At 41.8% G+C, this 25,112-nt stretch overlaps 1 protein-coding gene and 1 long non-coding RNA gene across 3 annotated transcripts; both read left to right on the top strand.

Annotated features, from left to right (window-relative positions):
• Positions 1-925: 925 nt before the first annotated feature.
• On the top strand, positions 926-24,224 carry LOC128509649 (uncharacterized). Of its 2 annotated transcripts, none has more exons than XM_053481467.1 (7): positions 926-985; positions 2,079-2,141; positions 18,968-19,267; positions 19,373-19,666; positions 19,926-20,201; positions 20,297-20,560; positions 23,910-24,224. In XM_053481467.1, exons 2-7 carry the CDS (start codon positions 2,081-2,083, stop codon positions 24,047-24,049), a joined length of 1,335 nt encoding a protein of 444 aa, XP_053337442.1. In that variant the 5' UTR covers positions 926-985; positions 2,079-2,080; the 3' UTR covers positions 24,050-24,224. The 2 variants fall into 2 exon arrangements, with proteins under 2 accessions (XP_053337442.1, XP_053337441.1); XM_053481466.1 differs by having other exon boundaries at positions 959-985; positions 2,011-2,141.
• Positions 2,394-4,334, top strand: LOC128509653 (uncharacterized). The gene is made up of 4 exons (XR_008356064.1): positions 2,394-2,412; positions 3,052-3,345; positions 3,450-3,743; positions 3,919-4,334. It is a non-coding gene; the product is annotated as an uncharacterized LOC128509653 (long non-coding RNA).
• Positions 24,225-25,112: the final 888 nt, after the last annotated feature.

Raw genomic sequence — 25,112 nt, forward strand, 5'->3', positions numbered from 1 at the left:
CTTCAATGATCCCAACCAATCTTGCATCAAAGTGGCCCATTTCACAGAGACTGCGCTTCTGTCTGTCACTGAGAAGCTCCATACTGTTAGATCAGCTAAACTGTCAGCTGTCTTCATCCTTCTGGACATCTTAGCTGCATTTGACACGATGAATCACAATATCCTCTTATCTTTTTTTAAAAGCCTATGAAGGCATGCATCTGGACTCTTCTGTTCTGGCTCCTCGGTGGTGAACGATCTTTCTCTAGAAATCTGTACAGCTGAGTCTCTGACAATCTTTAAATAATGACTTAAGACATAAATAAACTGATTTAAATCTGTATGTTATGTGTGAGTGAGTGATGATCAGTTATTGACAGATGATTAACACCTTATAAACTTATAAAATACTCCAGCAGCTTTAAGAGCAGCACTCGGCCCAGGTATAGAATGAAAGCATTGTTCTTCTGAACAGATCTCAGAACAGCATGAGGACGTTATTTGAAGTCCTAGCTGTGTGACTTAGGGACAGTCCACATTCAGTCTGACCAACAATCCCATTCCTGTGGAGATCAGCCATGTCTGTGGAATCGTCACTTCTAGCCTTAAAGATTTTCTACTCTGAGATAAAGGAAACTAATAATAGTCTTAATAATTAGACCACATTCTAGTGCACACATTCTATCATAAACTTACAGTAAGAGTGTGTTTACTTCCTGCATTGTTGTGTATAAAGTATAATAATAATAATAATAATAATAATAATAATAATAATGATAATAATAATAATAATAATAATAATAATGATAATAATAATAATAATAATAATAATAATAATAACTACAAGATTGTATCCATGGTTGCAGTGTGTGCTCTTGAGAGGGCGGAGTCTGCTAGGCTCACGGGTATAAAATAAGAATAAAGCAGAAGCAGCATCACATGGAGACTAAACTCAAAGTTTCACCAGCACTAAAAGGGAAAATAGCAGAAGTGTGAAATTCATAAGGTTAGTGTGTTTGATTTGTATATACAGTAATATCACTCTGATGTATAATACAGAGAGAAGTTAAAGTGGATTTAGTGTAAAATATCTGATCTGAAAAACATAAGAAAAAATTATTAAAGTTCAATATTCTTAAAAAAAAAACATTTTTCATCCACCTTCGCAAAAAACTATTAGTTTAATGTTTTTTCTTGTCGTGCTGAACTTATCTGGAGAGAGAGATTGAGTGTGTTGTTGCTACACACTGTAGATCATCTGTATTTATATGTGATTGTAATATAATCTGATCCACATTCTTGTCTCAGTTTGTTCATGTAAATATTGTCAGTGTGTTTAACTTAATCACACAATCTACTGTTTATCCACATGTTCACTAAAGCACAGGTTTAAACCACAAACGTCAGACAAGAGCACAGTGAAGCCCCTTACATCTAGCGTTTATGTTTAACAGGAAGCCCAGAATGAGGAAGTTATTATTATTAGACTGGCTTTTAGAGAGGCTTCACATTCCACTAAAGAATCAACAACACAAACACATCGTCTCTTTACCTTAATGTATCATGACTGCTTCATTTATTCATTCCCATTTTACACCTCCAGCGGTGTGTGTGTGTGTGTGTGTGTGTGTGTGTGCGCTCCACATGACATGTGTCCAGTAATAATACCATAATGGAAAGCGTGGCCTGTTTCAGTTTTTGGATTTGAGCACAAAAATATCAGAAAACAAAAATAAGTTATTATCCACATTTTTTGTAAAGAAACACAAAAGTAATCTTCTTTTTGTTTTTGCTATTAGAACAAAAAACCAAATGAATAAATGATACATGGATCCTGCCCTATGTAATGGAATTGTTGATCGTGCAGCTGAATCATCAGTGAGACTGGCCTCAGTCACTTCACTCTGTCCACACGGAGCTGTTTATATTATAAGAGTTATTACTGTGAGGCATTTAAAGGCATTATTGGTCTGCATGTAAATGTCACAAATTAATTATATTTAAAGGTGAATGTGTGTGTTTTATTACAAGAGTAGTGGAGTTTCTCCTGCTTTATTCTCCACCTGTGCAGTGCTGATGGTGGTGTTGTGTCTCCTCAGACATGCAGTCCTGCAGCGTCCATCACTGTGTCCTGTTCTTACTCACACTCACACTCACCACTGGTAAGTCTCACTCTACACTCTACACTATACACTCTACACTCTACACACTCACACTCACCACTGGTAAGTCTCACTCTACACTCTACACTACACACTCTCACTGTACACACACTCACATCACTGTGTCCTGCTCTTATTCACACTCACACTCACCACTGGTAAGTCTCACTGTACACTCTACACTACACACTCTCACTGTACACTACACACTCACTACACACTCACTACACACTCTCACTACACTCTCACTACACACTCACACTCACCACTGGTAAGTCTCACTGTACACTCTATACTATACACACTCTACACTACACACTCTCACATCACTGTGTCCTGTTCTTACTCACACTCACATTCACCACTGGTAAGTCTCACTACACTCTACACTACACACTCTCACTGTACACTGCACAGTGCACAGCACGTGTTTAAATGTTGGATTAATCAGCTGGGGATTGGAGACAGGTGTGCAGACGGGGTGGAAACGGGGGGCATGGGTAAACATCAGCACATGGAGAAAAAGTTACAGCATAGGAAAAACGGGGCAGACAGAGCATAAATCATGACAACCCTCACTGTACACTCTCACTACACACACACTGTACACTCTCACTACACACTCTCACTGTACACTCTCACTACACACTCTCACTACACACTCACTGTACACTCTCACTACACACTCTCACTGTACACTTTCACTACACACTCTCACTGTAGACTCTCACTGTACACTCTGACTGTACACACTCACTGCACACACTCAGTGCTCACTCTCACTCTGCACACTATTACTGCACACCCTCACTGCACACTCTCACCCTTGCTGCACACACTCACTGCACACTTACTGCTCACTCTCCCTGTGATAGGTTTTTATTTATTTATTTATTTATTTATTTTGTAGAATCTGTGCCGGACATTTCTTGGGTAACAGTAAAGCTGGGCGACTCGGCTCTTCTCCCCTGTAAGTGGAAATGCTCTGGTTTGAGCACATGGACTGTGACTGATAAACAGGCTCCTGTGGCTGGGTGTAATCAGACATCATGCTGGTCAGAGGAGGGATTCATCATTTCTCACGATCAGTACCTGAAAGGGATTCTCTCTCTCACCGTCACTACAGCTGATTACAGTAGGCGTGGCTGGTACACGTGTCAGTGTGATGGAAGAGAAATCCGTACAGTGCGTCTCAGCATTGAGAGTAAGTGTGCGCACTTTACCTACTGACCTCCCAGTGCTGATGAACCATTACTCATTCAGGTTCTGTATCAGGTCCAGTTAATGATGATTCTTCTTCCTCCTTAGCTTTCATGTCATCGGTTCAGCTAAAGACTGGTGATCCTCTGTTATTAGCTTTGTCAGTAACACAGCCAGTGGAGGTGACTTACAAAAGCAATGATTCAGCTGATTCTTATGGTGAAGAGATCTGCACTGTGACTCAACACTCACTACAGTGTAAAGCTGAATACACACACAGAGTGTCACTGAGTGCAGCAGATTTCATCCTGAAGAAAGTAAAGGTATCTGATGGAGGAGTTTATCTCATCAAGGACAGGTCGAATAATGAAGTCCTTCACATTTATACAGTATATGTGACAGGTACAGCTTCTTCTATTATTAACCAAAACTCAGTGTTTACAGCTAATATCAATAGATGAGTAAAATATTGGAGGTATGTGATTTAGATTAGTACGAGTATGATTCCCTCATGTCATTACACATGTGACCACAACAAGTATAAAGTTTTAATTTGTCATTTTTGTGTGTTTCACAGAACAACAGCGCCCACTGTGGGTGATTCTGTTAGTAACTGTGCCTGTGCTAATTCTGCTTAAAATGATGAAGTCGTGCTGTCAGGGCAATAAATACTGAGCAGCTGATCAGTCATGCCGTTTGGATTCAGTACGCTTCACTCAACATTTCATCCTGGGCATCAAAAAACAGTGGACTAAGGTCCAAGTCAGAAGATCTAAGATCTGTTTGAGTCTCACTGGATCGCTGAGACTGGGGATCTACTGCATCTACTGTTCACACCAAACAGGGAGCAGAAACTACAGACCTTTTTACTCCTCCTGTCAGGTCTGACACTTACATCTAACATCACCACATTATTCTTGATCATTCATTATACTGATATTGATTATTTATTATATTGATATGATATTATCTCTCACTCACTCACATCAAAATTACTGCTTAATCCTGTATTCACGGTCGCAGGGGGCCTGGAGCCTGTCCCAGGGGACTTAGGGCATGAGGCGGGGTACACCCTGGACAGGGCGCCAATCCATCGCAGGGCACACATACACATACACACACACACACACACACACACACACACACACACACACACACATACACCCATTCACACGATATGATATTATATAGATGATATTATTTAGCACTTGATTTGGGGGTAGAAGGGTCAGACCTGTCCTTATTTTTGGGATATGTAGTCAGGGGTTATGGTGTGCAGGACAGTACAGGAATTATAAGCTTGTTATAAATGAACACATTTAGAGACAATCAACACTGATTATGTATTAATAAAGACATGATGTAATCATTTAAGATTTAGCTGATGTAATGTGATACTTGTTCATGCTTTATGTACACATGTCTGTTCTCTGGTCGTGATGTTTTGTTCTTGCGGGTTTTTTTCACCGTTATCCTTATCTATATGCTCTTCTTGTACACACACTTCAGTGTGTCTGTGTGTCTATGCTGTGTAAGAGGAAAAATAAATAATTTAATATATTATAAGTACATTACAGCTATTTCTACTGTGTTACAAATACATGATCCATACACTATGAGTATATTCTTATTGCAGCAGTAACATGCTGTTATACTTCTGGACAATTACAAATACTAAAAAAGTACACTGTGTGGGTAATACAAATATACTTTATTGTATCATACAGTACATAAAACCTTCTATATTACAGTATTGCAAATGTATTACCAGTACACTAAAGGTGTTTAGGATAATTTACAAATGCTGAATGTATTTTCTACACTATAACATGTTTTTAAAACACATTACATTAGTACAGTAATTATGAGGAAGATTTTATTCATGAGTTCAACAGATTTGATTTGCACAAGGTTACAAAAAGCACTACAACAGTTTATTTGTGTTCAACAAAAGTCAGGTTGTCTCACAAACACAGAGACTGAAAACAGGCCGAGAGCTACGGAGCCATTATACCACAAGCAAAGTACATGAGATTTAGCAACAACACATTAGACAATACATTCTATAGTTTAAAGTATCTACTTAATTAGAAATTATCTAACAAAAAACATAAAATTTACCTTAATTCAAACTAGAAGCAGAGGACTGGGGAGCCAATCAGGAATCAGTCGGAATCTGCCCGCCCCCAATTTTTTGATTGGCTGGTGTGCCGCTGATTCTAGTCTCTGGTTGGCTGGAATAGTTGCAAAGTTCTAACGCTGCTGCAGTTTGTGCAGTTGTTGCTTTATGATCGTGAGCGCACAGAAGAGTGAGAGAGTGCAAACATAAATTATCTTAAACACACAATTATTTTAAAGTATATTTAAAGTTTAATTCCAAAATTTGGTAAAAGCATAATGTTAGTATACTTTTTATATATTAACTGATGGTACAACTTTTTGTTAGTATATTTGCAATGTAACATCGAGATTTTCAATATATTTGTAATACACTAAAGTCTATTTTTTACACTGGGGTAATGTTCTCTTTCTGAGTAAACTATGAGAAAGTTATGAGCTCTTTATCTTATGTGCTGGTGTTGCATTAAACCCCGCGGAGCAATAAAGGACAGAGACACAAACACAAACCAAAGTGTATTATATACAAAAAAAATCTAAATAAAACGCTGCACCACAACAAACTAAACAATCAATAGTTACAAACTATTGCACATTTTGCACACTGTGAACTTGAACTGCAATCTGCACATTATCTTGCCAATAACTGGACTCGGTTCTACACTGCACTACATTACATTCCTACCAGTGGCGGACTGGCCATCTGAAGCACTGGGAGTTTTCCCGGTGGGCCGCTGGTCAGTGTGGTCCGGCCCAGCCAGTACACTGGGGTTAATGAACATTGCCGGGAGCACAAGGACGGAGAGAGAGATATGGAGTTATTTATGTGCCAAAATTAAACAAACAAATCCAGCGTTTTGCAAACAAACACAATCTGCTTTGCAAAGAAAAAATCGACTTTTAAACAAACAAAAAGTAATATGCACAAACACAAGTCAATTTGAGAGAAAATGCAGAGGTATAACAAATATATGCATTTTGTGTTGCAAATATAATACATTTGAATGTGAATAATACAGTTATATCAAACCACAGTTTCATTTTAATGAACTATTGAAGGCTGTAAGAACTGCCATCATGTTTGGAATTTTATATCCATAACGGACGTCTGCAACATGATGCACATACGTATTATACATATTATCTGTACTTTCATAAATACCTGGGTACTTTCACAATTATAACATGGATTCATGCATGTTGCTGCATAAATACTGTAAGACTTTGGCTTGGTTTAGAAAAGTCCAGCCCTTTGTCATTTTAATAAATGCATACACAGCATTTTCACACATATTGGGATGTCTGCTAATAATATGTGCCTGGTGACTTAGTGGTGTGTGAACAGGACGTACAGGAGGGGGCTGAGGATACATTCCTGTGGAGCTCCTGTGCTCAGAGACAGTGTCACATCAAGTAAGTCAAACAGCCTTTTATTATCATTTCAACCATATAAAGTTCAGCACACAGTGAAACAAAAGAATGTTCCTCCAGGACAAAGGTACTATACACACAACATAAATTAACAACATAGATTAACACAGAAGACTTCTTCAGGATGGGGATGATGGTGGTGGTCTTGAAGCACATAGTTAGACAGGTCAGATGTCAGTAAGGACATCTGCCAGCTGTTCAGCACTATGTTATGTGATATTGTCTGGTCTGGCCAATTTAAGTGGCTGTAGAAGCTGTTCTGGAAGGGATCTATCACTGTCTCAGCAGGTGGTGATGTCCTGTAGTTGGTGATAGCTTGTATGGCCTGCCACATGCACGGTCTGTACCACTACTGTCTCTAAAGTGGTTGTGGATTCACCTCTCTGATGGCGTCACTAATGTCCATATACCATGTAAAAATAGGCTGCAACACAAAAAATGCACCATTTTGGATCTGGAGTGGGACTGGGGGACTGGGGGACTGGGGGGCTACTGCCACACCATCATCTCACCATGTCTGTACAAGTGGTGCAACCACTGAAATTCACCACTTGGGGTCTGCTCATCAGAGAATCCAGGACCCAATTTCACAGTTTTGTGTTTAATCCTGAGTCCTTAAGCTTTTTAATGAGTTTAGCTGAAATGATGGTGTTGAAGATCACCATCTGCATTCTCACAAGGTTTTCTTCTATGCCGGTGTGTGAGAGCACAGTGCATCACCAGAGCAGTGGCACTGTTCCTTGGAAGGTTGGAAAGAAGCAAGAGATGAGGTTATTACCTGATCGAAGCACGTCATGAGTGTAGAGGTCAGAGCCACAGGTCAGTAGTTGTTTACACATCTTGAGGTTAATAAGTATACAGGGTTCATACAGGGTAATAGAAAAAAAAAAACATGTTTTAAGTGTGTTTATTGTTTGTTACTGAGGAATTAATACTATGTAGTTAAATGTGTGATTTATTTCTTAAGTTTAGTTAAATCCTCTGTTGTTTTCCCAGCAGTCACGTGGTAGTGTCAGTGTGTGTTTATGAGTGAGGTGGAGTCTGGAGGTGGAGAAGAACGGCAAAGCTTTTTCAAAGTTAACCAAGAAGGACACTGGCAGAATCAGATGGTGAGTAGGAAATACAGACAGCGGCCTACGGTAAGCTCTGCAATGTGCTTTTGTGCTTCTGTATAAATCTACAGACTTTATCAAAATCTTTTCTGCATAGTTTTTGACAGAGTGCAGTGGACTTCGCTCCATGAGTGCCTGCATTCACATGTTAACATTTAGACCAACCTGTATGAAGTTATTTTGATGTCAGGTTCTGACATCTTGATGGTTGGTTTCTGGTTCTAGTTTCTGGTTCTAGTGAACACTCGGAAGATCATCTGCATTCATACAAAATAAGTGAATTTAGGTCACATTAGGTCACATTAAAATGATGTGGATCTTTTTTCAGCAAAAAGATTAACAAGGATTGATTATTAACGATCAGAAAGTGTTTGTGAGAGTTCACTCAATGTTTGAAAATGAAAATTTAGAAATTGTAATTTTTTTTAAATAAAATTTAGAAATACTAAGGCTTAGCTTATTTAAAATACTGTGTGTGAACACCAGGGGCAGTTCTAGTGAATTGTCTGAATCCTGTAGCACCCCTTCAATAAAAACATGCTATGAATGGCATGTGGTGCCATTAGGTGATTTATATTAGGTGATTTATAATGGCTCTGTCATATACTCCAACAAACCAACCAGTAAACAGCTGTACAGCGGTGACTACACACACAGGATCATGCACAAGGAAGTCCTTCTGGTCTACAATGTCTCTGTGAAGGGTATGTCTCGTGTGTGTGTGTGTGTGTGTGTGTGTGTGTGTGTGTGTGTGTGTGTGTGTGTGTGCGATATATACATCTATAAAATCAGCAATGTTAAGATGTATTTTTAGAAACGATCAGCTACAGTTTGTCATTCTGTTATTCTGTCAAGGTAATAATATACTGTAGCAACACAGACAGAAAATCATACTGTATTAATATGCTCTGTGTGTGTGTGTGTGTGTGTGTGTGTGTGTGTGTGTGTGTGTTGTAGAAGACCATTCAGCATCACTTGGATTGCTGGTCGGGGCTCCACTCGCAGTGATCGTTGTGCTTGTGGGAGTAATTGTGGGAGTAAAGGTGTACAGGAGGCGTAACAGTCCATGGCCCACAAATTTTTATTATTTATGAGTGAAGCCCTTTGTGTGTAAATTGCTGAGGAAGTCATCTCAGTGCTGCTTGAAGGTCAAGTGTGTTTCAGTCTACACTGTGATACAGAGGAGCTGGGTGGAAAATTAATAAACTTTATTTTTTACAACTGAAACTTCATGTACACTACCGTTCAAAAGTTTTAGAACACTTTCTAACTCCATGATGGTTCCTGATCTTTATTTCTTTCTACATTGTAAAGGAATGCTAAATGGCGTCCAAAAAATGCATTAATCTCCTTTGAACAGTTAATGGTGAGATGTTTCTGCTACTTCTGCTCTGTAAAGACTTCATAACGCCTCTAATCTGAGGGGTTGTTAATTGGTCATTTTTCAGGCTGATAACTCTAAATGAACTTCTCGTCTGAGACAGAGGTAGGTTTTGGTCTCGCCCTCCTGGGACGGCCTTCATGAGAGACAGTTTCATTATGGTGCTTGACGGATTTTGCAAATGCACTTGACAATACTGTTCTTGCAAGAACTGTTACAGAAAGGCTGACCTCTGTGTCTTAAAATAACAACTAACTGTTGTTTTTGTTGTTGTTACGTAATTACCTAATTCCATATGTGTTATTTTATAGTTTTGAAATCCCCAGTATTGTTGTAGAACGTAGAAAATAAATCACCAAACAAAAACAAAGAAGTGTTCTAAAACTTTTGAACGGTAGTGTGTATTAAGTGTGATAATAATCATAAATAAGCAGTGATCAAAAGTTTGATTATTTACATGATCTGTTTATCTGCAAAATGAGAGAAATCTATTGGAACAGTTTTGAGAAAAACAGTTTTTTCAAAAGAAGCATGAAGGGTTGAAACTGTTTTTTTAAACAGCTGTGTTAAAAAGCACAAGTGCCGAAATATGTGGAAAAATAGAACTTCCAAGTAGTTTTGTTTGTAAAGTATATGTAAGTGTGTGAGTTTTCCAAGCTGTGTGATCTGTAGATGTCTGCAGTTGTGTTTGTAGTAATCAAAGTTTGTAATTCAGTAGGAATTATATATTCACTTAATTTAATCACAAATATAGCAAACTCATGCTTAGTGTTTTTGTCGTGGCAGAAGTGTAGAATAAGGACAAAATTGCTGACTAAACACTTTACCTTACAAAGATTGATAAAGATTATGAGAAACATTAAAACATTACAAACACTTCAGGTTACTGTGTCATCAGCACCTCTACAACTTCAACAAAGTCTGTTTAATCTCTCTTTCTCTCTCTCTCTATCTCTGTCTCTCTCTCTCTCTCCCTCTATCTCTGTCTCTCTGTCTGTCTCTCTCTCTCTGTCTCTCTCGCTCTCTGTCTCTCTCTCTCTCTCTCCCTCTCTCTCTCTCTCTGTCCATGCACCGGGTGTAGAGGAAACGTGTGGAAAGTTCTGAAAGACTGTCTGTTTTTTCCCCACTTTTATTTAGTGAATATTCCCACAGGAGGCATACCTTTCACAAAGTTTAGCGTGAGAGAGGGAGCGGGACACTATGGCCTCGAGGCCGACATGGTGTGTGCTGGAGGACAGAGTACAGGTAGAGGAGATGCTGCTAGTGGTGGGAGAGCAGGTCCAGTGTGAGAACATCTATTCCTCCTCCTGGATGAACAAAGCGGTGGTGTGTTCCTGATCAATATAAACCTTGTGAGTACCCTGAGAATAAGTGAAATATGGGTAAGAGGATCTGTGGTCCAAGTTACCCCTCTGTCTATCCCTTTAACAAGAGTGTTAATCTCAAACATGCCCCTGTTCATCAAAGACATGGTGATTAATGAAGGAACTGACCTGCTTCTGGAAGTTCATCAACCTTATGAAAGCGATCCTGCTTGAGTGTAAGAGCTCCTACGTGAGACATGTCTTATTTTTTAAACACACACTGCGTCTGGCGATCATATGTACATAAACAACAGCATGAATAAAAACCTGACAACTCCTGTACAGGAGTTAGCGCTAAAAGTAACTTCACCCCTAACATTGACCCCAGCCCTAAAATTGACCCCACCCCTAACATTGACCCCACCCCTAACATTGACCCCACCCCTAACATTGACGCCAGTCCTAACATTGACCCCAGCCCTAACATTGACCCCAGTCCTAACATTGACCCCAGCCCTAACATTGACCCCAGCCCTAACATTGACCCCAGTCCTAACATTGACCCCAGTCCTAACATTGACCCCACCCCTAAAATTGACCCCAGACCTAACATTGACCCCAGTCCTAACATTGACCCCACCCCTAACATTGACCCCAGTCCTAACATTGACCCCAGTCCTAACATTGACCCCACCCCTAACATTGACCCCAGTCCTAACATTGACCCCAGCCCTAACATTGACCCCAGTCCTAACATTGACCCCACCCCTAACATTGACCCCAGTCCAAACATTGACGCCAGCCCTAACATTGACCCCACCCCTAACATTGACCCCAGCCCTAACATTGACCCCACCCCTAACATTGACCCCACCCCTAACATTGACCCCAGTCCTAACATTGACCCCACCCCTAACATTGACCCCAGTCCTAACATTGACCCCAGTCCTAACATTGACCCCACCCCTAACATTGACCCCACCCCTAACATTGACCCCACCCCTAACATTGACCCCAGTCCTAACATTGACCCCAGTCCTAACATTGACCCCACCCCTAACATTGACCCCAATCCTAACATTGACCCCACCCCTAACATTGACCCCAGTCCTAACATTGACCCCACCCCTAACAATGACGCCAGCCCTAACATTGACCCCAGTCCTAACATTGACCCCAGTCCTAACATTGACCCCACCCCGAACATTGACCCCACCCCTAACATTGACCCCAGACCTAACATTGACCCCACCCCTAACATTGACGCCAGCCCTAACATTGACCCCACTCCTAACATTGACCCCAGCCCTAACATTGACCCCACCCCTAACATTGACGCCAGCCCTAACATTGACCCCACCCCTAATGTCTGCACCTAAGACCCTGTAAATTAATGGACGAAAACAAAAGTACAACTGAGAAAAGAGTTACATTAATGGTGGGAAAGTGGTGTGGGAGGCTTGGTAGCAGTCCTTTATTAAAACATTATTTTATCATTAAAAGCCAAAAAACACTGTAAATGTGTAAATAACACCAGATACACAAGAAAAGTGAAACAATTTAAATATGTTTACTGTAAAAATAAACATTTAAATCAACATTTAAATGCTGCTTTCAGCAAGCTTTTTTATTTTAGTAATTAAGTCCAGTCCAGGTGAGCTGGGGATGGATGGGTAGAGGGAGGTTCTACTGAAAAACATCTTTGTACTGCTCACAGTAGCTCATTAAAAAGGATGTATAAACTAAATAAAAAGAAAAATGGGGGACAAATGAATGAACAAAAAGTTTAAGATCTAACACCCTAGCAGAAATTAGTGTTCAATCATCAGATAAATGTTTTTCTTATCGAGTTGTGTGTGAGCAGTGTGCATCACCAGAGCTTTGTCTGTTGGTCTGTTTTAATGACATGCAAATTATGTCTGGAAGTGAGGAACGTCTGGTTTCACTCGAGCCGATTGAAGCATTTAAAGACTGTAGAGGTCAGAGGGACTGGGCACTAGTCATTTACACATGTGGTCAATAAATGTGTGTGTGTGTGTGTGTGTGTGTGTGCACTTATGAGAGGGGCGGAGCCTGTCTGCGAGGAATTGAAAAAAAGAAAACAGGGCTGTATCAGGTGACTAAACAGAATGTTTTCTCCTGCATGAGTCAAAGAAGGAAAGCAGTGTTTGGGTAAATGTCATACGGTGAGTTTATTTCTTTATTCCTACTCAACATACCATTGTTTTATCGTAATATAAAATCTGACTTTATAATTTCAGTGCTTGTGTTTACATGTAAACATTTCCACCACCTTCAATAATTTATATAAATTACAGATTCTGAATTCTGTATACAGATTAAAAATACAGTACAATACGGAACTGATTGCATAGCATGGAATGGAAACATGATGATATCTGATCCACGATATCTGATGATTGTGTGTGCAGTGAGAGGGATTTAGTCTCAACTTTCTATAAACACATAGTATTTGTGAGGCTGTACAATGACTCAGAGTTTCATAATTACCTGAAATTCAGGAACAGTGAGGTTTAGCTGTGGATAAACTGCACTAGCTCTAACCGGTTTCAACCTGTTTCAGGCCACCATTAATCTGAATATTCCTATAAATTATATTTATTTTTTATTATGAAAATAAATTTATGTATTTTTAGTTTTTAAGTTTTTTTTTTAATTTATTTGGAATCTTTTTTGGGCAATAAGAAGTGCTGGAAAAGCACAGAGTGTAAGCTCGCCGTGATCACGTGACTGCTGCTTAATTAGAAGATCAGGTCGATCTGGTCCATGCTCTTTAACTTTTTTTCTTTCTTCATCCAATCGCCTTGTGAAGGGGTAAGAAGTTACAGAATTTCCTCACATATTTAGCTGGCTTCCGCATGCGGTCCCCTGTGGTGCTCCAGTGCTGCTGATCATTTTTTCTGACATACATTCCTGCAACCTTACAAACTGTTGTCTGTCCATCAAATAGTTGGTGATCCAGGGGGTTGTGAAGAAGTCAACATGCATCTTCTCTTGTAGCAGTGTGGGTTTAATTGTCTTAAAGGCACTGTAGAAATCAAATAACATAATTCTCACAGTGCTACCCGCTTTATCCAGGTGAGAAAGAGTTCACTAAAGAAGATAAATTATTGCATCATCCACACCCACCTGAGGGCGGTAGGGAAACTGCAGAGGGTCTAGGAAAGTATTGACCTGAGGTCTCAGATGAGCCAGCACCATCCTCTCCAAAATCTTCATTAGATGGGATGTAAGGGCAACTGGTCTGTAGTCATTTAGGGTGGATAGAGATGACTTTTTTGGGACTGGAACAAGGCAGGAAGTCTTCCTCAGTGTGGGGAACCTTCCACTGAGTCAGGCTTAGGATAAACAGAGGATAAACAGAGGAAAGATGGCGCCGGTGTGGTCGGCTGCCGTCACGACTGCTCCGACCACCTTTTCTTTGTTTTTGTTCTTTAAGTTAGTTTACAGCGTTTTAAAACCGGCAAAATTACCACCATGGGGTACATTAGTTATGATAGAGACACTCTTGTTTCTATTGGTATACAATGTACTCACAATTCGACGTTTTTAACTCCGGATCCGAGCTGGCCGAGTGAGATCCTGAGGGAGAACAAAGGACGCGACGCGAAGCGGCGGCCCCGAGGGAAACGAGCCGGCGTCAGGAACAGGCTGAGAGCCCGTGCACACCGCACACCTCTGCCTAGCATCCTGCTCGCCAACGTCCAGTCACTGGAGAACAAGCTCGATGACCTCAGGGCCAGGGTAAAGTTCCAGAGAGACATTTGGGACTGCAATCTCCTCTGCTTCACCGAGACATGGCTGAGCCCAGCGGTGCCGGACCACGCCATCCAGCCGGCCGAGTTCTTCTCGGTTCACCGCATGGACAGGACGCAGGACTCGGGGAAGTCAAGGGGAGGCGGTGTGTGTTTAATGGTGAACAGCAGCTGGTGCAACAGCGCGAGCGTTGTTCCCCTTACACACTCCTGCACACCAAACCTGGAACTACTGTCCATCATGTGTCCTTTTTACCTTCCTCGGGAGTTTACATCGGTCATAATCAGAGCCGTTTATATTCCACCACAAGCGGACACGGACACTGCCTTATGCGAGCTGCATGAGGCACTCACACAACAATAAACACAACACCGGGACGCTGCGCTTATTGTGGCGGGGGGCTTTAATAGTGCCAACCTCAAACGTGCAGCGCCGAACTTTTATCAGCACATTACCTGCCCCACCAGGGGCGAAAGGACACTGGACCACTGCTACACAACGGTCAAGGACGGCTACAAGGCACAATCTTGTCCACCGTTTGGTAAATCCGACCACGCCGCCATCTTCCTCATGCCAAAATACAAACAAAGGCTGAAACAGGAAGTTCCGGTTCAGAGGGAGGTCGCGCGCTGGACGGACCAATCGGTGGCCGCGTTACAGGACGCACTCGATGACGCAGACTGGGACATGTTCAGAAATAGCTCCGATGGTGACGTCAGCGTGTTTACGGAAGCGGTTGTGGGATTCATCGGGAAATTAGCGGACGATACCGTAGAAAAAAAGACTATTAAAACGTTTCCCAACCAGAAGCCGTGGGTGGATAAAACCATCCGCGACGCTCTGAGATCTCGCACCGCTGCCTACAACACGGGACTCGCGTCGGGGGACATGGAACCGTACAAGGGCTGCGTCATACAGCGTCCGGAAGGCGGTGAAAGAGGCGAAGCAGCGCTACGGGAGGAAACTAGAGTCACAACTCCAACAGAGTGACTCTAGGAGCCTGTGGCAGGGATTAAGGACAATAACGGATTATAAAGCACCAACACCCGGTATGTTAAACGCAAACGTGTCTCTGGCAGATGAGCTGAACACTTTCTATGCTCGCTTCGAGGCTGCAGCTAAGGACGCTAGCGATGCTAATGCTAGCGGCGCTAACGGCTGCAGACAGGAAGTCACTGCCAGCACCGGAAGCGCGTTCATCATCACCGAGCATGACGTGAGAAGAGCCTTCAAGAGAGTGAACACCAGGAAAGCAGCAGGACCAGACGGCATCTCAGGCCGTATCCTCAGAGCCTGCGCAGACCAGCTAGCACCTGTGTTCACTGAGATAGTCCATTATTGTTCCTGTCCCAAAGAAACCTCATCCTGCTTCCCTCAATGATTATCGCCCTGTATCCCTCACTTCAGTAGTGATGAAGTGCTTTGAACGCCTGGTCAGAGACTTCATCATCTCTTCACTACCAGACACACTCGACCCACTACAGTTCGCTTATCGTCCAAACCGTTCCACGGACGATGCAATCTCTCATCTCCTCCATACATCTCTCACTCACCTGGACACTCGGAGGGGGAATTATGTGAAAATGCTCTTCATCGACTACAGTTCTGCATTTAATACCATAATTCCCTCCACACTTACCACCAAGCTGGAGCACCTGGGACTCAGCTCATCTATGTGTCAGTGGATCTCCAACTTCCTAACTGGCAGACCACAGGCAGTAAGGATGGGCGGACATGTCTCAGCCTTCCTCACTCTCAGCACTGGAGCCCCCCAGGGTTGTGTTCTGAGCCCCCTGCTGTACTCTCTGTACACCCACGACTGCGTGGCCACTACCAGCTCCACCACCATCATCAAGTTTGCTGACGACACTGTTGTGGTGGGCCTGATCACGAACAACGATGAGATGGCCTACCTGGAGGAGGTTGGAAATCTGGAGAACTGGTGCCAGAGAAACAATCTCCTCCTGAACGTCAGTAAGACAAAGGAGCTGATAGTGGACTTCAGTACAAAGCAGGTGAGGAACTACCAGACCCCCGTCATCAACAGGAGCCCAGTGGAGAGAGTGGACAGCTTCAGATACCTCTGTGTTCACATCACGCAGGACCTGGCATGGTCCTGTCACATCAACACCGTGGTAAAAAAGGCCCGGCAGCGTCTCTACCACCTCAGACGCTTGAGAGACTTTAGACTGCCCTCCAAGGTGCTCAGGAATTTCTACTCCTGCACCATAGAGAGCATCCTGACGGGAAATATCACGACCTGGTTCGGGAACAGCACCATGCAGGACAGACGAGCTCTACAGAGGGTGGTGCGATCAGCTGAGCGCATCATCCGCATCGAGCTCCCTGACCTGCAATCGATTTACAGCAAGCGGTGCTTGACCAAGGCCAGGAAGATCGTGAAGGACCTCAGCCACCCCAATAACGGACTGTTTACTCTGTTGCGGTCTGGGAAGCGATTCCGCTCCTTGAAGGCCAACACAGAGAGACTGAGGAGGAGCTTCTTCCCGCAGGCGATAAGGTCTCTCAACCACAACCACACCACTATGCAGAACTAACACAATCTTTTCATAATTGGTCAAATCTATCAATCTTCTTACATCCATAAACACTATGGACAATTACACGCTCACCTTCCTTCATATATACACTACATGTCGTACGTTACATCCTGGACCATTGCACAAAGACACTTTAATAACTTTGCACACCTACCTTCACAACTACACTACATTTTACAGTTTTACGTTTACATCCTGGACCAGTGCACAAAGACACTTTAATAACCTCTGCACAAAGACACTTTGTTCTATGCATATTTGCACACACCGTACAGTTTATTTCAATTTGCACAGTATATTTCTATTTTGTACATCATATTTCTATTTTTATTTTTAGTTCTATTTTTTCCTAGCACATTTCTATTTTTATTTTTAGTTCTATTTTTCCTAGTTTAATTTATTATTATTTTTTTTATTTAATTTCTATCGTATTTCTTTTATTCATATTTATTTCTTATTTGTAAAATTTTATTCTCTTTTAGGGTCAATGGCAGTCGTATAATGCATTTCACTACATTTCGTACTGTGTATGTTTGTGTATGTGACAAATAAAATTTGAATTTGAATTTGAATTTGAAAAAAACAGTGCTGTAAAATCCCACATAGCTGGTTAGCACAGGCCTTCAGAACTCTGGGGCTGATGCGATCAGGACCTGCAGCCTTGTTTTGATTCAGTCTCTCCAGCTACCTCTTCACCTGACCTTGAAACAGGGAGGGGGTGGGGGAGTAGAGAACACATCATTGTTGTTGGACAAGGTGGAAGACATGTATGATGGAGCTGTGAAGTGTATTGTGGGGGTTTGGGTGTGGAGCAATGGACAGTGTGACTTTCTATTGTTAGTCACTGGGGAGGTGTGAGAGGGAATCAATTGTGCTTTGCCTACCGCTCTGTGGGGGGGGAGGGAGAGTGTGATGTCTGTGTGGCTGGAGGAGGGAGCAGAGGGGGAAGTTGGGGATTCTGTACTAAGCCTGTTAAAGAAAAGGTTCAGCACATGGTCTCAGGTCTCCCCTCAGTCTGTCCATCTTTTACCTTAAAACCGGTAATACTCCTCATACCAGACCACATGTCTCTCACGTTGTTCACCTGGAGTTTATTTTCCAGCTTCCGCCTGTATGCATCTTTACACTCCCTCAGTTTCACTTTCAGTTCTTCTGCACTCTCTTCAGCAGGTCTTTGTCCCCATCTCTGAAGGCTCTCTTCTTGTTGTTCAGTAGCTCCTTCAGATCACTGGTAATCCAGGGCTTGTTATTAGGGAAACACCTCACTGTCCTGGTAGAGACAATGTTGTCCACACAGAAGTTGATATAGATATAGATGCCGCCTCAATAGGGAGCCTGCAGAGTGAGGAAGGAGTAGAAAAGTATGGGCATATGCCCATCACTAGTTCACGGCGTGACAGTTAGAATGTGAAATTGTTATGAAATAAGTATATGTAATATGTCTATGTAAAACCTTTTTTTTACTTCAATATGAACAAATTCAGTATCATTCTAAGATAATCTTTAGTCAGATTCCTCAGGTTTAGTCAGTAAATCATTTCTATTTGCTCTGATTATTTGCTTGTATTGTCTCTAATGCATTATTCTCCTTATTATTAATATTATACCTCCTTTATATCTATTAGTCTGTAGTCGGTTTCTCTCTCCTGCTTTATTCTCCACCTGTGCAGTGCTGATGGTGGTGTTGTGTCTCCTCAGACATGCAGTCCTGCAGCGTCCATCACTGTGTCCTGTTCTTACTCACACTTACATTCACCACTGGTAAGTCTCACTGTACACTCTACACTACACACTCTCACTGTACACTCTACACTACACACACTCACTCTACCCTCTCACTGTACACTCTCATGGCACACTCTCAGCACTTGCTGCTTTCTCTCACTGCTGACTCCAGACCAAACATTTTATTTCAGCCTTAACTGTTTAATTTCTCTTTAAGTGTCTACTCTGGGTTTCACGTCTGTGATGGTGAAGCTGAATCAGCCTGCTGTTCTTCCCTGTAAATGGAACTGCCCTGTTTCACTCAAATGGACTGTGATTGATAAACCCGGTAGAGTTCTGGCTCAGTGTAATCAGACTTCATGCTGGTCTGAGGAGGGATTTATCATCTCTCATGCTCAGTACCTGAAGGGAGATCTCTCTCTCACCGTCACGGCAGCTGACTACAGTAATAGGGGCTTGTACACGTGTGAGTGTGGTCATGTACGTATCATCAACACCGTACATCTCAGCATTGAGAGTAAGTGGATTTATTTGTTTCTTACTGCCCTACAGTAGGTGTGAAGATTTGAATCATAAGATTTGAAAACTGATGACATTCCTAAATGTTTTTTCTCTCCCTCAGCTCTGATGCTGTCAGTTCAGCTAAAGCCTGGGGAAGATTTGAGACTAAATGTACACATTCCAGACCAAATAGAAGTGATTTATAAAAGCAAAAGGTCACGTGATCCATATGGTGAACAGATCTGCAGCGTGACACTACACTCACTACAGTGTAAAGCCGAATATAAGCAGAGAGTATCACTGAGCGGCACAGAGCTAATCCTGAAGAATGTAAAGCCATCTGATAGTGGAGTTTACACCGTCCGGGACGAGAAGTATAAAGACATTAATCTTATTTACACTCTCTCTATGAAAGGTATTAATTCAATGTGAAAATATTAATATCTGATTTATCCAGAATCCCCAAATAATCAGATAAAGTCGGAGTTAACCAGCAGGCTCACTAGAGTTACTAACATTCACAATTAATGTGATTTATTTTCTCTTTGTGTGCCTGACATTGCTGGTTAGAAATGACCTCACAATTAGTGTATGTTTGAACCCTCACATTAGAATAGAAATAGACACCTTCTTTACTCTTTACATTATATAAAAGGTTTTCCCAATTTTTTCAGAAACTCTGGTTGTACATGTGAAGCGTCATGAGTCCGTTACGCTCCCCTGCATGTGGAACTGTTCTGGTTTGGTCAAATGGATCCTCAATGAAAAAACTGTGGCCTGGTGTAATAAGCGATTATGCAAACCAAATGAGGGATATAAGATGTCTCATGATCAGTACCTGTTCGGAGATTTTTCTCTCACCATCACTGAGGCTGATTTCAGTGAGCGGGGTTTGTACGAGTGCAAGTGTGATGACAAAGTTGTCAATGTAAAGGATGTTGTCATTGAGAGTGAGTGTTGTTATCTCTTCTATCCAGCAGGTACTTATGTATATTTTTTATTGTAACAGATTCATATTCAGTTTATACCATTGTTTTTTTCTTAGCTGAGAATTTATCAGTCCAGCTAAATCCAGGTGAAGATCTGCTCATGGATTTGCCCACACCAGAGAGAGTGGAGGTGATTTATAATGACTGTGTGATATATCCCAATGATCCAAAGATTAAACAGCTGTGTAAATCTGAACACACACACAGGCTATCACACATCCTCAAACTGGGAAAAGTGAAAGTCACTGATAGAGGAGTTTACATCATCCGGGATAAGGAGTTTAAAGAAGAACTTCTTAGGTACAGAGTGCATATGAAAGGTGCGTCTATAAGTGTGTGCATGGTTCTTAAAGTGAATATTAACATTATAGCACTTCTAATAAGATATCATTAGTGGTGCTTGCAAAGCAAAGCACTACTATTATTATCTCACGGGCCTATTATTCTTTTTATTTTTCTTCTAGTTTCGTAACTAGTCCCGCACCGTTTGTCGTAGACCCATGAATGAGGTGTCAAATCATGCATCTTAGTCGGAATGGGGTGCTATGACTTTTCTAAGGGGTGAGAGGGAATTTTGTAAAAAAAGGTAAAATTAACCTTTGCAACCTGTGTCAGAACATACCCTGCAAGAGGGTATAGGTTTTACCCCAGGGGTGCAAGAGGCACCCAAATTTGCCCTATAATGGGGATTTTTGCATGTACCTATTCCTGTACCGTTCGTCGTAGACCCATGAAAGAGGTGGCAAATTGTGCGGCTCATTCAGCAATGGGGTTGTATCGCCCTTAAAATCCCATAGGTTTTGAAGAGGCTTGCAAGCTGTGTCAGAACATACCCCACACAAGAGTATTAGTTTTACCACCGGGGCAAAACAGGTGCCCAAATTAGCCCCACTTATCTCATTAGCATTATGCTAACTATATTAGCATGTCACTAGCATTATGCTAATTATATTAGCATGTTGTTAGTATGAGGCTAACAATATTACCTTGTTACTAGCATTATGGTAACTATATTAGCATGTTGCTAGCAACATCATTAGAATGTCGCTTACATGACGCTAGTGTGATTGGCATGTTGGTAGCATGACTCCAAAGTTTTGCCACAGCAAGCTCCACTCACATTTTCTTTAGAAAACTTACCTCTCTAGTGTTATTATTATTTTTTTACTTCTGTACAAACGTTTGGCCCATGACTAGTCCTGCACCGTTTGTCGTAGAACCATGAAAGAGGTATTAAATCATGCATCTTCCATGCATCAGGAATAGGGTGCTATGATTGTTCTAAGGGGTGGGTGGTAAACTGCCACCACAGGGGGCAATTACCTACCCAAAGAAATTCTATAGACTTAACATTGAGACCAACTTTGACAGATTCTGTTGCAGAGCAAGAGTCTCGTAGAAATATGCAATTTACCACATTTGAAGAGGCCAGCAAACTGTGTCAAAGCATACTCCGCAAACAGGTATAAGTTGTACCCCAGGGGCACAAGAGATGCCCAAATTTGCCCCACTGACATATAATGGGGAAGGTACTGCCGATTAAAACAGCTTTGAAACTGAACCTGAGCGGCAAGCACCACTCATATTTTCTTCAGAAAATGTACCTCTCTAGTTCCTATATATGTTATTCCTAGTAAGAGAGGGCTTATGGTCAAAATGCTCTAAAGACACAAATACAGTATTATATTATTATATAAGTTAATACACATCTGGCTGTGCTGGAAAATAATCCACTGTGAGAGAGAGTGATGCCCCAAAGCTGATAATGCTTCAAAAACAGCATGTCTCCCCAAGGGTTTCAATCCTCTTATGTCATGGCAATTTGTCATGTTCACTCTACCTGCATTCATAATACATATATGCAGGAGGATAATCTCATAATACCTAAAAGTACACACAATAACACATTAATACACATAATAATGTCTGTAGTTTAAAGAGATTGCATTTCCATGTTATTTATTTTATCAAAACTAACAAATTATCAAGAACTAAACCAAGGTGACCAGAAGACGTAGCTTTAGCGGTTAGCCCTTTGTAGCGTGAATGGTAAACCCAAACGCGGAGTGACACGAATAGGCAGGATAATCACGCGATTTAGTATAAGGACTCTCACAAATGGGGAGCAAGGGAAAGACACAATCTAACCCGTGTCCTATAAACACACACTCAATCTGAAAGCAAATTCAAGAAAGTGAGTAATCACGAATCGGCGAGCGAATCCGACGCGGCATGGGCAAACTCAATGACTGAGCGACGTGCTGCACCATCTTGTCTCGTTTTATGCTTCCTGGTTCCCGACCGCATTACATCCGGGTCCTAGTGCCGGTCGCGGGCCGAGTGTGCATGACACAAATGCCAACTGGATGGTAACAATTGATCACAAGTGGTACATATAATTCACACAAGGAGTTATGAGGTGCAGTATTAAAGTGAATTTAAATAGAAATGTATTGAGAAAGAGTGCATTAATTGCCATGAATGCCAAATCAGTTCGGAATGCCTCGCTTACTCCTGGGAACACACTTGATCTGCAGGTGTTTGAAGGAGCATAAATAATTATCAATGCACCTCAGGCTTGCTCCGGCCTCTAAAAGGAAGCGTGGAGTTTAGCTTGGTTTTCTGATGTCCAAGCTAAACTCCACGTGAGCAGGGTGTTTGATCCCTGGGCAAGAGACAGTTGCTGAAGAAGTGCATGAGCGTCCCTGGCACATTCAGTTTCACCAAGAGCCAGCCATGATGACACAGCCACCGAAAGGGAGAAGTTCACTGCTTTGACGTTAAGGCCACAGTCCCCAGTCAGGATGGTCACCCAGATGTGGGATCAAGACGTTTGACACACTCTTGTGGTCAAAGAGGACTGGATGGCACTGGCCTGCTGCAACTGCAACTGCCTAAGCAAAAACCACTGTCTATGCAAGTCCATTTCACCAATCTGCCCCCATCGTTGCTTGTCAGCAGCAAGGAGAGTGGCACATGAAAGGGACCATACCACGTGCCCCAGGTGCTTAAAAGGTGTGTGGATTAAACACCACTGTTTAACTGCCTGACAGGGGACGAGCGCTTAATGACTGCAGAAGCCGCCTTCGGCACTTTCAGTTTTATTCTGAGCCAGCCATCGCAACACAGTGGCCGAAAGGAAAAAGGTTGGTATTGCCTTGGTATTAAGGGACCCAGACGGGATGGCACTGTAGCTTCTGAAGAAGTGACAGCCATGTTTGTTGTGTCGCATTTTGACTGACGTCATGCCGCTGAGAAATCTGCAAGAGCTGCTGCCTCTCTCACCGCCATTGTTTGCCAGCCGAGTACCTGTATGCCAGCTGGGCACTACTTCTGGACCTACACATGCACACCCTTACTCTTTGCTTTCTTTCCACTCTCCCTTCTTAAAATCCTGTCCTTTCCCTATTGTCCCAATAAAACTACTCCTTTCCTGAAATACATTGCCTTGTATCTGTTTGTGATGCCCCGTGTGTTTGTGATGTGCTTAAAAATCTTACATAAATAAAACTGTGATTTTTAGCCATGTAGAAAATTAATCAACACCTTCTGACCAATTGGATTTCCGTTATTACACACTGCAACAGATGTTATGTTGTGTCATAACATGATTAAAAGGAGAAAAAAGTAATTGTTTTAATGTTATTTTTGTCTTTGTGTCTTTTGTAGGAGACCAGTGGAATTTAGGCAGCAATCAGGTTCATTCATTACAGATGTGGATTAAGGAAGAATATCCTGTGCTAATTATTCTGTGCAGTGTACTTATAGGAGGGGTGATTTTTCTGATAAACAAAAATCGCATGTTTTAAAAAGAACATATAAGTAACTAATGAATGAAGGTGGTGCAAAAACCACATTACTCCTTTTGACAGGACAAATGATAAATTCATGGCGTCAAAAAATCCCTGTGCAATAAGGGGCCAAATATGCCACAAAACCTTACAAACAGCCCGTCATAACAAAGTATCTACTGTAGAGTACCCTGTTTTATCCTGTTTTACTCTTATCTAGGTAAGTTTAACCAGACAGAAGCAAATACACAGCCGACCTACAAGAACTCAGAAGCTAATATATTTTCCTGTGTAGATGTGGGGGAATAACAGCCTAATTTCTATGTTTTTGTAGTTACACCACTTTGAGGTTGAGGCTGGGAACATGCTAGAGATAGTTATTTATGGTGATGATTTATATTTTACTGTAATTTCAAATCAACTTGTCACATACATAGTGTTACAATACGACCCGGTCTAGGTCGGGCCGTAACAGGAATGAAAAGAAGAGGGAAAAAAGGGGTGAGACCAAAAGTGCGTTTGTTTAGTATTTGTTTAGTGTTTATTTACAAAAGTGTGTAGGCAAATCCTTGCTACAGAAGCCGACAGGCCAAAAAAAAAAAAACTAACCTGCACCAAAAGTAAAGAAATTAAAATACAAAATACCACCCTTACTTCCTTACTAAACACAAACCAGGAAAAAGCAGGTGTAAATAAAATGGCATTGACTCCCTACTAAGCCACTAAGTACAGAACTGTATACAAATATATACAAAACATATTTACAGCCGAACAACCAAAACCAAACAAGGGCATACACAAAAACGTAGCACGAGGTCATACACAGTATAATTTTACAATTGGTCATCAGATAACCAGTAAGCAAAGACATGGTCTGTAATTATTGTGGTTTGAAGAGCCTAAATAGGCCTCGGGGTCTCCTGGTTACCCGCTCATCAGGCAGGAGGTGGGATCAACAAAGGACAGGCAGGGCAGCAACCAATAGATTGCAGGCAAGGGTACACTGAAGAGGGCGGGACCTGGAACAACAAGGGAAGACACACCCCCTTCCCACCAACAGCAGAGACACAAAAATCACAAA

Source organism: Clarias gariepinus, chromosome 21 (genome assembly GCF_024256425.1).
Source record: "Clarias gariepinus isolate MV-2021 ecotype Netherlands chromosome 21, CGAR_prim_01v2, whole genome shotgun sequence".
Lineage (NCBI taxonomy): Eukaryota > Metazoa > Chordata > Actinopteri > Siluriformes > Clariidae > Clarias > Clarias gariepinus.

What these genes read in the sequence shown, in the direction of transcription:
- LOC128509649 (XM_053481467.1), top strand. Translation starts at nt 2,081, where the DNA reads ATGCAGTCCTGCAGCGTCCATCACTGTGTCCTGTTCTTACTCACACTC. An exon ending in CACACTCACACTCACCACTG is followed by an intron (nt 2,142 to 18,967) that starts GTAAGTCTCACT and finishes TTTCTCTTTAAG; the next exon opens with TGTCTACTCTGGGTTTCACG. An exon ending in TTACACTCTCTCTATGAAAG is followed by an intron (nt 19,667 to 19,925) that starts GTATTAATTCAA and finishes CAATTTTTTCAG; the next exon opens with AAACTCTGGTTGTACATGTG.